Source organism: Haliotis rufescens, unplaced genomic scaffold (genome assembly GCF_023055435.1).
Source record: "Haliotis rufescens isolate VD_foot unplaced genomic scaffold, xgHalRufe1.0.p SCAF_9, whole genome shotgun sequence".
Taxonomy (NCBI): domain Eukaryota; kingdom Metazoa; phylum Mollusca; class Gastropoda; order Lepetellida; family Haliotidae; genus Haliotis; species Haliotis rufescens.
Window position 1 is genome coordinate 23363891 of NW_025964383.1, and position 13424 is coordinate 23377314.

Sequence of the window (13424 nt, forward strand, 5' to 3'; positions counted from 1 at the left end):
TTCTGCGTTCTCTATGAACATGTTGGAACAGCTCTTCAACCAGCAGAAAGGGATGATGGAGTCGATGTTTGAGTCCCGCTTCTCCGCTATATCTCAAGAGATGGAGATGCTTAAAAAGAAGCAGAGAGTATTGGCTAAGAAGAGTCAGGGCCAAGAGGCCGCATCGGGGGACAGCAATCTGTCCAGACCACAGCCACAGCCATACAGACCAGCCGGGAAGAAGCTCCCAAATGCAAGCTGACCCGACTTCACGCGGATTCACTGATAATTCTCGGTAGTGTTTCAGATGGTTGAACACGGGTTCATTGGATGCACTAGAAAATGTTTCATTTGGCTACACACGGGTTCACTGAATACACTCGGTAGTGTTTCAGAAGGTTGTTTCGTGGTTCACTCAAAGCACTCGGTAATGTTTCAGGTGGTTGCCCACGGGTTCACTGAATACACTCGGTAATGATTCAGGGGGCTACACACGGGTTCACTGAAGACACTCAGTAATGTTTCAGGTGGTTGCACACGGGTTCACTGAATACACTGACTAATGTTTCAGGTGTCAATACACTCGGTAATGTTTCAGATGGTTGCACACGGGTTCACTGGATACGCTTGAAAATGTTTCATTTGGTTACACACGTGTTCACTGAATACACTTTGTAATGTTTCAGGTGGTTGCACACGGGTTCACTGAATACACTTGGTAATGTTTCAGATGGCTGCATACAGGTTCACTGAATACACTCGGTAATGTTTCAGATGGTTGCACACGGGTTCACTGAATACACTCGGTAATGTTTCAGATGGTTGCACACGGGTTCACTGAAAACACTCGGTTATGTTTCTTGTGACTGCACACGGATTCACTGAATACACTCGGTTATGTTTTAAATGGTCGCACACGGGTTCAATGAATACACTCGATAATGTTTCTGGTGGTAGCTTATGGGTTCACTGAATTCACTCGATAATTTTTCAAGTGACTGTACACGGGTTCTCTGCATAAATTCGATAATGTTTCAGGTAGTAGCACACACGTTCACTGAAATATGCTTGGTAGTGTCCCATATGGTTGCACATGGGTTCACTGACTACACACGGTAATGTTTTTAGTGACCGCCCACGTGTTCACTGAATACACTCGATAATGATTCATTTGGCTGCACACAAATTAACTGAAAACACTCAGTAATGTTTTAAGTGACTGCACACGGGTTCACTGAAGACACTCGATACACTCAGTAATGTTTCGTTTTGATGCACACAGGTTCAGTCAATACACTCCGTAAAGTCTCAGGTTGTAGCACACGGGTTCACTGAAAACAGTCGGTAATGTTTCAGGTCATTACACACCGGTTCACTGATTACACTCGCCAATAATTCTGGTGGCTGCACACGTGTTCACTGAATACACTCGGTAATGTTTCAAGTAGCTGCACATGGGATCACTGAATACACTCGATAATGTTTCAGATGGTTGCACACGGGTTCACTGATAACACTCGTTAAAGTTTCAGGTGTTTGCACACGGGTTCACTGAATACACTCGGTAATGTTTCAGATGTTTGCACACTAGTGCTTTACTGAAAACACTCCGTAATGTTTCAGATAGTTGCACATAGGTTCACTGAATACACTCGGTAATGTTTCAAATGGTTGCACACGGGTTCACTGAAAACACTCGGTAATGTTTTAGATAGTTGCACATAGGTTCACTGAATAGACTAGGTAATGTTTCAGATGGTTGCACACGGGTTCACTGAAACACTCGGTAATGTGTCAGGTCATTACACACGGGTTCACTGAAAACACTCGGTAATGTGTCAGGTCATTACACACGGGTTCACTGAAAACACTCGGTAATGTTTCAGGTGTTTGCACACGGGTTCTCTGAATACACTCGGTAATGTTTCTAGTGGCTCAACACGGGTTCACTGAAGACGCTCGATAATTTTTCAGATAGTTGCACACGGGTTCATTGAATACACTCGGTAATATTTCAGGTGGTTGCACACGGATTCACTCAATACACGGTAGTGTGTCAAGTGACTGCTCACGGGTTCACTGAAAACACTCGATAATGTTTCAGATAGTTGCACACGGGTTCATTGAATACACTCGTTAAAGTTTATAATGGTTGCACACGGGTTCACGGAAAACACTCGGTAATGTTTCTAGTGGCTCCACACAGGTTCACTGAAAACACTCGTTAATGTTTCAGGTGTTTGCACACGGGTTCACTAAAATACTCGGTAATTTTTCAGGTGATTGGTTAAGGTTTCTCTGAATACACTCGGTAATGTTTCCAGTGACTGCACACGGGTTCACTGAATACACTCGGTAATGTTTCTGGTGGCTGCACACGGGTTCACTGAATACACTCGGTAATGTTTTAGATGGTCGCACACGGGTTCACTGAAAACACTCGGTAATGTTTCAGATAGTTGCACATAGGTTCACTGAATACACTAGGTAAGGTTAAAAATGGTTGCACACGGGTTCACTGAATACACTAGGTAATGTTTCACATGGTTGCACACTGGTTCACTGACATCACTCGGTAAAGATTCAGGTGATTGCACACGGGTTCACTGAATACAATCCGGAAGGTTTCATTTGTCTACACACGGGTTCACTGGACACAATTAATAATGTTTCATTTGGCTACACATGGGTTCACTCGAAAAATGTTTCATTTGGTTGCATACTGGTTGACTGATTACGCTAGATACTCTTTCAGTTTGTTGCACACGTATTCACTGAATATACTCGGTTATGTTTCAGGTGTTCTCACACGGGTTCGCTAAATACAATCGGTAATGTTTGTAGTGGCTCCACACGGATTCCCTGAAAACACTCGGTAATGTTTCAGATGGTTGCACATAGGTTCACTGAATACACTCGGTAATGTTTCAGGTGTTTGCACAAAGGTTCACTGAATACAATCGGTAATGATTCAGGTGATTGCACACGGGTTCACTGAATACAATCGGCAAGGTTTCATTTGTCGTCACATGGGTTCACTGGACACACTCAATAATGTTTCATTTTGCTAAACATGGGTTCACCCGATAATGTTTCATTTGGTTGCACACTGCGTGACTGATTACGCTAGATATTTTTCAGTTTGTTGCACAAGGGTTCACTGAATACACTCGGTTATTTTTCAGATAGTTGCACATGGGTTCACTGAATACACTCGGTTATAATTCAGATAGTTGCACATGGGTTCACTGAATACACTTGATAATGTTTTATTTGGCTGCGCACGTGTTCACTGAATACAATCGGTAATGTTTCAGTTGGTTGCACACTGGTTCACTGAATACACTTGGTAATATTTCACGTGGTTGCACACTGGTTCACTGAATACATTCGGTAATGTTTCAGGTGGTTGCACACGGGTTCACTGAATACAATCGGTAATGTTCCAGGTCATCTCACACGGGTTCACTGAATACAATCGACAAGCTTTCATTTGTCTACACACGGGTTCACTAGACACACTCAATAATCTTTCATTTGGCTACACATGGGTTCACTCGATAATTTTTAATTTGGCCACAAATGGGTTCACTCGATAATGTTTCATTTGGTTGCACACGGGTTCACTGATTACACTAGATACTGTTTCAGTTTGTTGCACACGGGTTCACTGAATACACTCGGTAATGTTAAATGTGGGTGCACACGGGCTCACTAAATACACGCAGTAATGTTTCAGGTGGTTGCACGCGGGTTCTCTGAATACACTCAGTAATGTTTCAGGTGGACGCACACGGGTTCTCTGAATACGCTCAGTAATGTTTCAGGTGTTTGCACACGGGTTCACTGAATACACTCGGTAATGTTTCAGGTGGTTGCACACGTGTTCACTGAATACAGTCAGTAATGTTTCAGGTAGTCGCACACGGGTTGGGTGTATACACTCAGTAATGTTTCAGGTGGTCGCAGACGGGTTCACTGAATACACTTGGTAATGTTTAAGGGGGTTGCACATTGCTTCACTGAATACACTCAGTAATGTTTCAGGTGCCTGCACACATTGTTTACTGAATACACTCGGTAATATTTCAGTTTGTTGGATACGGCTTCACCAGTTCCGCTCGGTAATGATACAGATGATCGCAAACGGGTTCACTGAATACACTGGGTATTATTTCATTTAGTTGCACTGGGGTTCACGGAATACACTCTGTAATGTGTCAGGTGTTTGTACACGGGTTCACTGAATACACTGGGTAATGTGTCAGGCGTTTGTACACGGGTTCACTGAATACACTTGGTAATGTTACATTTGGTTCCACTTGGGTTCCCTGAATACACTTGGCATTGGTTCAGGTGCTTGCACACGGGTTCACTGGATACACTCGGCAATGTTTCAGTTTGTTGGACATGGGTTCACTAAGTCCACTCGGTAATGATACAGATAGTCACAAACAGGTTCACTGAATACACTTGGTAATGTTTCATTTGGTTGCACTGGGGTTCACTGAATACGCTCCGTAATGTTTCAATTATTGCAGATGCGTGCACTGCATACAGTGTTTCAGGTTGTTGCACATGGGTTCATTGCACACTAGGTGCCGTTTCACTTACACATTGGTTTACTGAATACACTGGGCAATGTTTCACATTGTTGCGCGCTGGTTAACTGCATATACTCGGTAACTTTATGTAATATTGTACGTGGTTGCACGTTGGTTCCCTCTCCCTCTCTCATAAAATAACACAGGCGGACTAACACGAGCACCTCTGTTTTGCAAATGTGAATAACGTCACACTTCCGGGTTAGTGAATACAAACGGAGTGAAAATATTTGCCCGAGGTACGATACGGGGAAAGCTTTGATCAGCTGGTTTTATCAGACAGTGGAATCTAGTGACCGTTGTATATGTTCCAGTATGGTTACAACAATTCCCCTTGACATCTCCGTGTATTCATAATCTCAAATCACATCGATAGACATTCATCAGCTAATCAAAGGAGGCAGTGATATCATGAAACATGTGGGCGCACTTCCTCATTTATTGCAGAGCCAGCTAACGACTGCGATTGCACTATGCGGATATTGATTCAAAAATGAAACTATAAGTAGAGAACTAAAGTGCCGTCATGATAAAACTTATTTGTGGTACAAAATGACAGCTGTGCGAGACGTTGGCTGTTATAAACCTTGAGTCTTTATTTCTTGTTCATCACAAGGTCAGTGACAATCATTGGCATTTAGTTTATGTTATATTTTCATGAAAACACTGCTTTCATTGTCTCGTACAAAGGAAACTTGATTATGCATTTATATGTATATTTAGTGACAAAAGGTCAGAATTGAACATACTTTGCAAAGGATTTAGATCTATTATGACTATATTTACGTTTTATTAGAATTGATTAGTACACGTAATCATATACGAAATGCCATTTGCGCGTAATCCGAACTCTTAGATGAAATCTACGTTACATCTAATTTTCTTGAATCGTTCATTACACCTCATCTGGTTTTACAACACATCAATTAACTATACTATGATCAGGAACACATTAAAAGTATATTAAACTATATATAAAAGCGACGCTAGATCCATTTTCATATAGTTTAGTGTCGGAATTAAGAGTTAAAGTTCTCGGCTCATGTATGCGTGTTTATGTCATGATCCCAGGCAATATGAGTTATTATCAAATAAGAGGATCGGGTAGCCTAGTGGTTAAAGCGTTAGCTTGTCACGCCGAAGACCCAGGTTCAATTCCCAACATAGGTGCAATATGTGAAGCCCATTTCTGGTGTACCCCGCCGTGATATTGCCGGAATAGTGCTAAAGGCGGCGTAAAACCATACTCACTCACTCACTCACCCACTATTATAAAAAAATGTGTAGATAGTTACAAAAGCAAAATATTATTCTACCATGACCTCATCCTCGACCATCCAGTGTATTATATCATCATTCAATTACGATAAATACATTGAAACCATTAGCTGCCAAAGTTCCGTTATCTGTGTTATCATAACTCTTCTTCTCGCTCGAATGTAATTTGATTGCACGTCGTCAGTCTTGAAGTAGCGTATTTCAATTCGGCCTCTGTAAGAAGCTATGTTGACGTATGAGTCCAGGGTATTTGTGATATAAGTATGTAGACATAATACACTGCATAATCGTCTGTGATTTGTCTTTATTCAACATAATTTGAAAACAATGAGTTACATCATAACTAGATTTAATAAATTACATCAGTATATGCTAATCACTAACGAAGTGCTATTTGTGCGTAATCTGAACTTTAAGTTTCTTGAATCCTGAATAACACAAAAATAGATCTCTCACCTGCTTTTTAATTGCATGTATAGCAAACTATATGTCTGCGTTGATGCAGCAGTAATGAACTACACTATGATTGAGAAGGTAATAAAAGTATTGTATGGAAATAAATGTTATTAATAACACACCATATACAACTTTCATATTATTATTGTTATGTCCCTAAGTCAGTAAAAGTATGTGAAAAGGTGAAGCACATCAAAAGAGAGTGATAAAACATTACATCGGTGATGGTACGAATGAGTTGGATGCTGTGCAATGCTCCCACAGACGCTACTTTACTTAAAAATACATGATTACAAACAGCACGATTGAAGAGGATTTTGAATGAAATATCAACTCAGAGATAGGTTAAGTGAGGCAATATGAATATGATGTATTACTTTACTATTGAACTGTGTCGGTGAAAGTTTTCTCACACATCAGTGTAGATATACAAAACAATGTTGATATCAAATGTAATAAATATATTATTTTGGTGTTATTCATTTATCAATCATTGTAATTATGTGTAATAAACATTTAGAATTCCCACACGTATAGTTATAACATACACCCCGCCATTCCCCGCCAGTAGACAAGACAGCCTCTCCGCCCAGCGAGTGTGATGGTGTGACTGTGAAAGTGACTGAAGCGGACATAGAAGTTACCTGTTCATGTGATGTCTGTTGTCTGTACAAATGTCAAAATGTCTCAACTTGATGTAGTTTTCTGTTTCATTGTATTCTCTATTGTACAAGAGAAGTTTAGAATTCACACAGTGGTATTTAAACATGAAGTTATGTAAATATTACTGCTTATTTTGACAAAGAGCCTCGATGTCTGACTTCTATATCACAGCAACAGAGCGGAACTAATGTTTGTCAAAAATTGTTTTATATGGTGTTGATTTGATCATTAAACCATGTAACCTTGTATAAAATACATTTAGAATTCACATACAAATAGTTTTGCAGTATATTTATTTCGCTATCATTCACAATAGTGACCTAATTGACAAACTTGGTGAAACTCACAGTCGAACATTTAGGACGCTGTTCACAGATAACATCATGAGATTCACAATAAATGTCCGACTTTGTCTCTACAGTAAATAAACTTATCACACAACAAACACCATCTATATTTCCAGGTCCTAAACTACATCTGGACGCCGCTCGAGCCAACACAGATTGGTGCCACGTTACTACAGACGGTGAGCTGGTCAACTCGCGGCCCGACACACGGCCTGATGATAACAGGCGCAGGCTACGGAAGTATAGGGGGACCTGTGCCTCCACCCCCATCCCCCTTCCTCCACCCCATCCCACTCTCATCCCGGTATACAGTACTCCCAGATACTGGGAGACACTAACCAGGGTGAGGGTGATGGATGGAGAGTTGTTGACGTGGTGGCCTGTCCTGGAGATGGGGCTGAGGGAGGCAGGACAGGTGGACAGTAACTGGTGGACTTCTCTACAGCCTCGCTCCTGGGATGTCCGTGTAGGGAGATGTGGCAGACACGGGATGAGTCTCTGCACCACGGTGTGGCGGGACAGGGAGCCGGGCGAGTGTCAGCAGAACACCATATCCCGCACTCCCGGCACACAGGCCACCCTCCACTATGGTGTTGTGCTGGATGTGGGGAGGGGCAAACTTGCCTTCATTGATCTGAACAGGGGCGTTGTTTTAGCCAAGTATAATGAGACGTTTAGGGAAGACATGTACCCCATGTTTAGTGTGGGGTGGTGGCCAGAGTACTACACTATCAACATGAAACTGATCAGCGGGGAAGACATCGTCATCACCGACACCAAGAAGTCACTGATTCACGATGCGCTGACTTAGGACATGACGCTGTGTGAAGTTAGCAGTGTAATTCAAGGTTGTAGAATCTGCTGTGTCAATGACGAGAACTGAACTGAGTGAAGCGGACATATACGAGTCCGGTTTGTTTCCTATTTCATGTTACAAAAACTAACAAAGTTAGCTAAACGTGATGGTTTGCGACACGAGAGACTGTGTATAAAAAGTATTTAGAATTATCACATGAGTATCTGTATGTTGACAGTATTGCTGTAGTGACTTCCAATATGAGACACTGTGTGATGTTTTGAGATTTGATGTGATGTGAAAATGAGTGAAGCGCAGTTTTACAAAAATTGTTTCAATTAGCAATTTTCTTTATCTCACTTCACTTGTCTGTGTATTACAGCTGTATTGAATCCACCTGGTCATTTATAGCAACATCAAGGGATTGTGGGACCTACATCTATCCGACGCCCCCAAGAGATTGAAACATGCTGTGCTGTGGTGGAGTGCACAAACAATATTTGATAAACAAACAAACCAACACACACACACACACACACACACACACACACACACACACACACACACACACACACACACACACACACACACACACACACACACACACACACACAAACACACACACAAACAAACAAACAAACAAACAAACAAAAACACACAAAAAACAAATTAACGTCACAGGCCGGTCATTTAGTAATTTACAAAAGAAACTGTGGTCAACGAAGCGAAAAAAGTGACATTGTTAAGGACAATAATGCAGCACAAGCCCCGCACATTTTTTTATCAGCCAATCAGGAAACAGTTGTCCGTCAGGTTTAAGGCAACATGAAAACGCAAAAATAATTCCATGGAATCTCTTACGATTAACCTATAAGGCTTTAATTTGTGTTTTTGTTGTTTAGTTTGTTTGTTTGCCACACTCAGCAATTTGCAGATGTATGACAGCGGTCTGTAAATAATCGAATCTGGACCAGACAATACAGTGACTGACGTCATGAGCATCGACCCACGCAATTCGGATACGATGACATGTATCAACTAAGTCAGTGAGCCTGACAACCCGATCCCGTTAGTCGCCTCTTGCGGCCAGCGTGGGTTGTTGAAGACCTATTCTACCCCGGATCTTCAGGGGTCTATAATGCTTCAAACAATCATGCATCATGTATAGACCACTGAAGGCATGACACATGCAGTGAAGTCTCAACCATTACAAAAAGGGGTGACAAATCACGTTTCCTACTCTTACAAAACTTATGCGTGTAATAAATGTATGTTTATGTATTTTTTAATATTCTTATATGCAATGTGTTATGGCATATTAGTCCAAATTGTGGCCTCTATTTGTTTGCCTTTCTCTATAGAGTATATACAATATGTTATTGTATCTGGTTTATATGGTTATCTATGTAGATTTACCATAAATATGTATTTGACCATAACAAATATCAGCTTTAACATTCATGTTCCTATTATAGTAATCATTTATGAACTTTTATTTCACTTTGTTACAATTAAAGGCAGTCCACATGTGCAATTCCTGTAATGGCCATATGCTATCGATATTGACGAACAGTTGTTATGGTTTACATTGCGATGATATACATGCATTTGTTCGTTTATCAAAATAACCAATTTCTCTGGAGCAGACACTGTCAATAATGTGACCATATATGTTTACAATATCATTTTTTTTATTAAGTCCCACAATGCATTTATGGAAATTTAAAGTAGAGAACTACACTTACGTGAGATTGCGATCCAGATGAAGTCATCACGGTCGCTCCAATCAACATGCCCCTACTGTTGATTGTATTCTATATTTAGACACATGAATATGTAAAAACTGCGTTTGTTTTCACCTGTGATTATGACTTGATATTTACGTTGTTAATTGTGAATGAGTATCATTATTCCGTTGTGGTTTCTTCATTTTTTTACAAGAAATCATTGTTTTATAGATAAAGGGTCTATGAATTGAAATAAATCTTAAATGTTATAACTGTATCTCTTACTAATACGGATATTTAATCTTGTGTGTTGGTAGATTGCTTTACAATATCAGATTACTTCGAATGTACAGTGGTCGCAAGGCAAGGGTGCAGGATCAGTCCTCTACTGCTTACTTTGTTACTTAATGAAAACGGTAATCCATATTTGTGAATGAATTTGCTGAAACCATTACCTCATTGCTGATGTCATTGCCAATGTAGGTGATAAAGTTAGAAAAAATTTTTTGTATGGTTTAAGAATTAATTTAGACATGACCAAAGTAATGTTTTTTTTAAAAGGTGGTGTAATCAGACAAAAATATAATGAGATATGATGGTTTAAATTGTTTCGCAAGTATTTGGGTGTAATTTTTGCACGAAACTTTTTATGGTATAAGGCCAGAAATACACTCAGCACAACAAGCAGAAAAGCCAAAGTACATGTCGTGTCATTTTATCAAAAGTACCAAAACTTAAAAAATATGCTCTAATTCTTGTTTCTCTTAAAGAATGATTGCAGGTGACAAACCTGACTGGTGATGTACAACCTGCCTTATGTTTGATAAAGAAATTATGGTGGTTAAATCCTTTATAGTACCAGAGAAAAGGAAATCTACTCATCTTTGCAAGTAAAAGATTAAGAGTTGAGCTGTGTAGATACAGATGCAGAAATCGTGGAGTGGAATAGACCCAAAAGCCTGGATTTTTAAATTTTGTAATAAAAATCTACATTTGTTACAGAAGATGAAGTGCATGTTATTACTACACGTTCATTGTAACAGCGATACAAGCTTTGGCCATCTTAAGCATCCAGACATGTGGACATATGTGTTGAAATATTGACTGAAAATAGTTTGTTTGAAACTGTGGCTTTCTCTATGTATGTAGAACACCAGTTAAGAAAGCTTTTCTGAAAGTTACTTGAACTTGATACTTGAACAACTTTGTAGTGCCCTATAGATGTACTGAATGATGCTCGTCACGATATGGCTGAAATACTGCCGGTGTGACGTTAAATCTTAACTCACTCACTCACTGAATGATGCTTTATGTATCCACAAGTAAAGAGTGATGTGTCATATAATTGATATTCATGCCTTCTATGCTTGTAATACGTTCCCTGGGCCGGAGGCCTAAAATACTGAAATAAAGACTTGAGACTTGAGGTTCTCGAATTCGTTCATTCCCGCAGCAGCCATATTATGGCAATTACTCATCAACTAAACCAAAACTGTAATGACATTTGCTGTAGTTTGTTGAGCGGTTCAACATATATAACACATGACAATTCATTTTTCAAACGTTTTGGGGAAAGATAGAAACCTTGAAAGCTCTACACCGCTCCCTACTTCTCACGTGCGAAATCTGTTTCGAAATATGGAAGCTTGAAAGCTCAACACCGCATCCAACCTCTTACTTCCGTACATCGTTTTTAGAATGACACAATCCTCTATCTTGAAACTGCCGCTATCATAAATATCCCTGCAAACAATTTTCAACAATATTGTAAAAACTCATTACTCTTTTAAAAAAAGAATTGTGAAAGCTTGGATGACGTGCCGAAGATACAGTTTATTTCTGAGCAACGATATACAGTGTGTACATCTAATGACATATGATCGCTGTCTTTGATGACAGCGCAATTTATACTATACTATGCATTAAACTAATATTTCATTCAGTTTGTTGTTTTGTTAATGAAGGATAATTCAAAATTTCCCTGAAGGTTTTATTTTCTGTATATTAGGAGTCTGAGTTTTATATACGTGAAATGCCGGTATCATTGACGGTGAGGTCCATTGATATTCTGTGCCGATTTTAGTTTGGAACTTATTCATGTACAACACAGATCAAGCGGTTGTTGTCGCAAGTGTATACAGTACTTTAGAAAATGAAGATATTATGAGCAAATGCATTAAACATAATCAAGATAGGTCCCATCAACAAGTTAGCAAGTAAAATTGTCGCTAATGTAATTAAGCAAAGTGTTATTGGCCCATTTGGGCACAGTCCATGACCAGTAGGCTATACATGTGAACGGATACTGTTGAATAAATTTAAAAGATACATATTTTGTACGTTATGATAGTGACAAGATAAGCAGTTGCAGATTGCACATTATGATCACCTTTTGATAATTATATTAATATTTGAAGCTTGTAACTATTTCCCAATCACTGCATCGGCGAGGACTTGGCCTCCACGTGTCTACTCGTTCATATCAGACAGGAATCCAGTAAATTATTGCATGTCGTGTATGAACTTTAAAACAATAGTGGCGCACGCGGCGGGATAGCTCAATGGAAAAGGTGTCGGCCATGTACACGAGAGATCCCTGGTTCGATTCCTGCGGTCGGCACATGTTGTATGAAGCCGATTTAAGTGGCCAGTCTGCGTGTCTCCGCAAAGTTGGAGTGGACGTAAAAACTAGTACTCACTCACTCAATACGACAACAATATACCCGTATTAATTAATGGTGTGAATTTATGTGGTTACTCTCGTTTCGGAAGTGTTCATCTATCGTCATATATAAAACAGTTATTACAGAACTGCATGGGAAGAAACACATTTATATTTATATAGTGTTGTGACTGATCACAACTACAGACATTATAGACCAGGACATATAAAGTCACCAGCCCCAAATACACACGGAAAAAACATTGTACGGACATTCTCATTTCTGTTATATGCATAAGGGGTAATACATTTATTACCAATACTGAAAGTGCATTCACATAAAAACATATGCAGAACTGAAGAGGTTTCTTGAAGAGGTATCTTGATGATCATATGAAGCATACTGAAGAGGTTTCTTGATCATATGCAGCACACTGGAGAGGTTTCTTGATGATCATATGCAGCACACTGGAGAGGTTTCTTGATGATCATATGTAGCACACTGAAGAGGAAGATATACCTCCACCATCAGGCATTTAGAAAGCTGCAAAAAGTTTGTGATGATATTAAATCTCAGAACACAAATGACGTGAGATATGGGAAATAATTACAGGGGAGCAAATTTAATTAACGCAATCTTATCACCTGATGCAATGTACAACAATCCACTGTGTTCAGGTTTTGGGAAAACTCCTTTTCAGCCAGCCACTCAAGTCACCTATGTAACCATAGAGAACCAGACTAGTGACCACCACATTTTGGCTTAAAACAGAAAATCAAAACTCTGTTTAAATTAAAGCACAGCTTTGTTGACAATATTTCTTATGTAAACAATTCAGACTGCACATCTGATTTGCACATGTCAGAATCAACTGGAAATGAAAAACAGTTATAGTGTTTCAGAGACTTTAA

At 39.6% G+C, this 13424-nt stretch overlaps 1 protein-coding gene across 1 annotated transcript in view; it reads left to right on the top strand.

The window, feature by feature from the left end:
* Positions 1-8405, top strand: part of LOC124116940 — a 50051-nt gene extending 41646 nt beyond the window's left edge. Inside the window, exon 26 of the mRNA XM_048391320.1 lies at positions 7444-8405. Within this exon, the coding sequence (XP_048247277.1) occupies positions 7444-8138 (695 nt within the window). The 3' untranslated portion in view covers positions 8139-8405. The remainder of the gene's footprint in view (positions 1-7443) is intronic.
* Positions 8406-13424: the final 5019 nt, after the last annotated feature.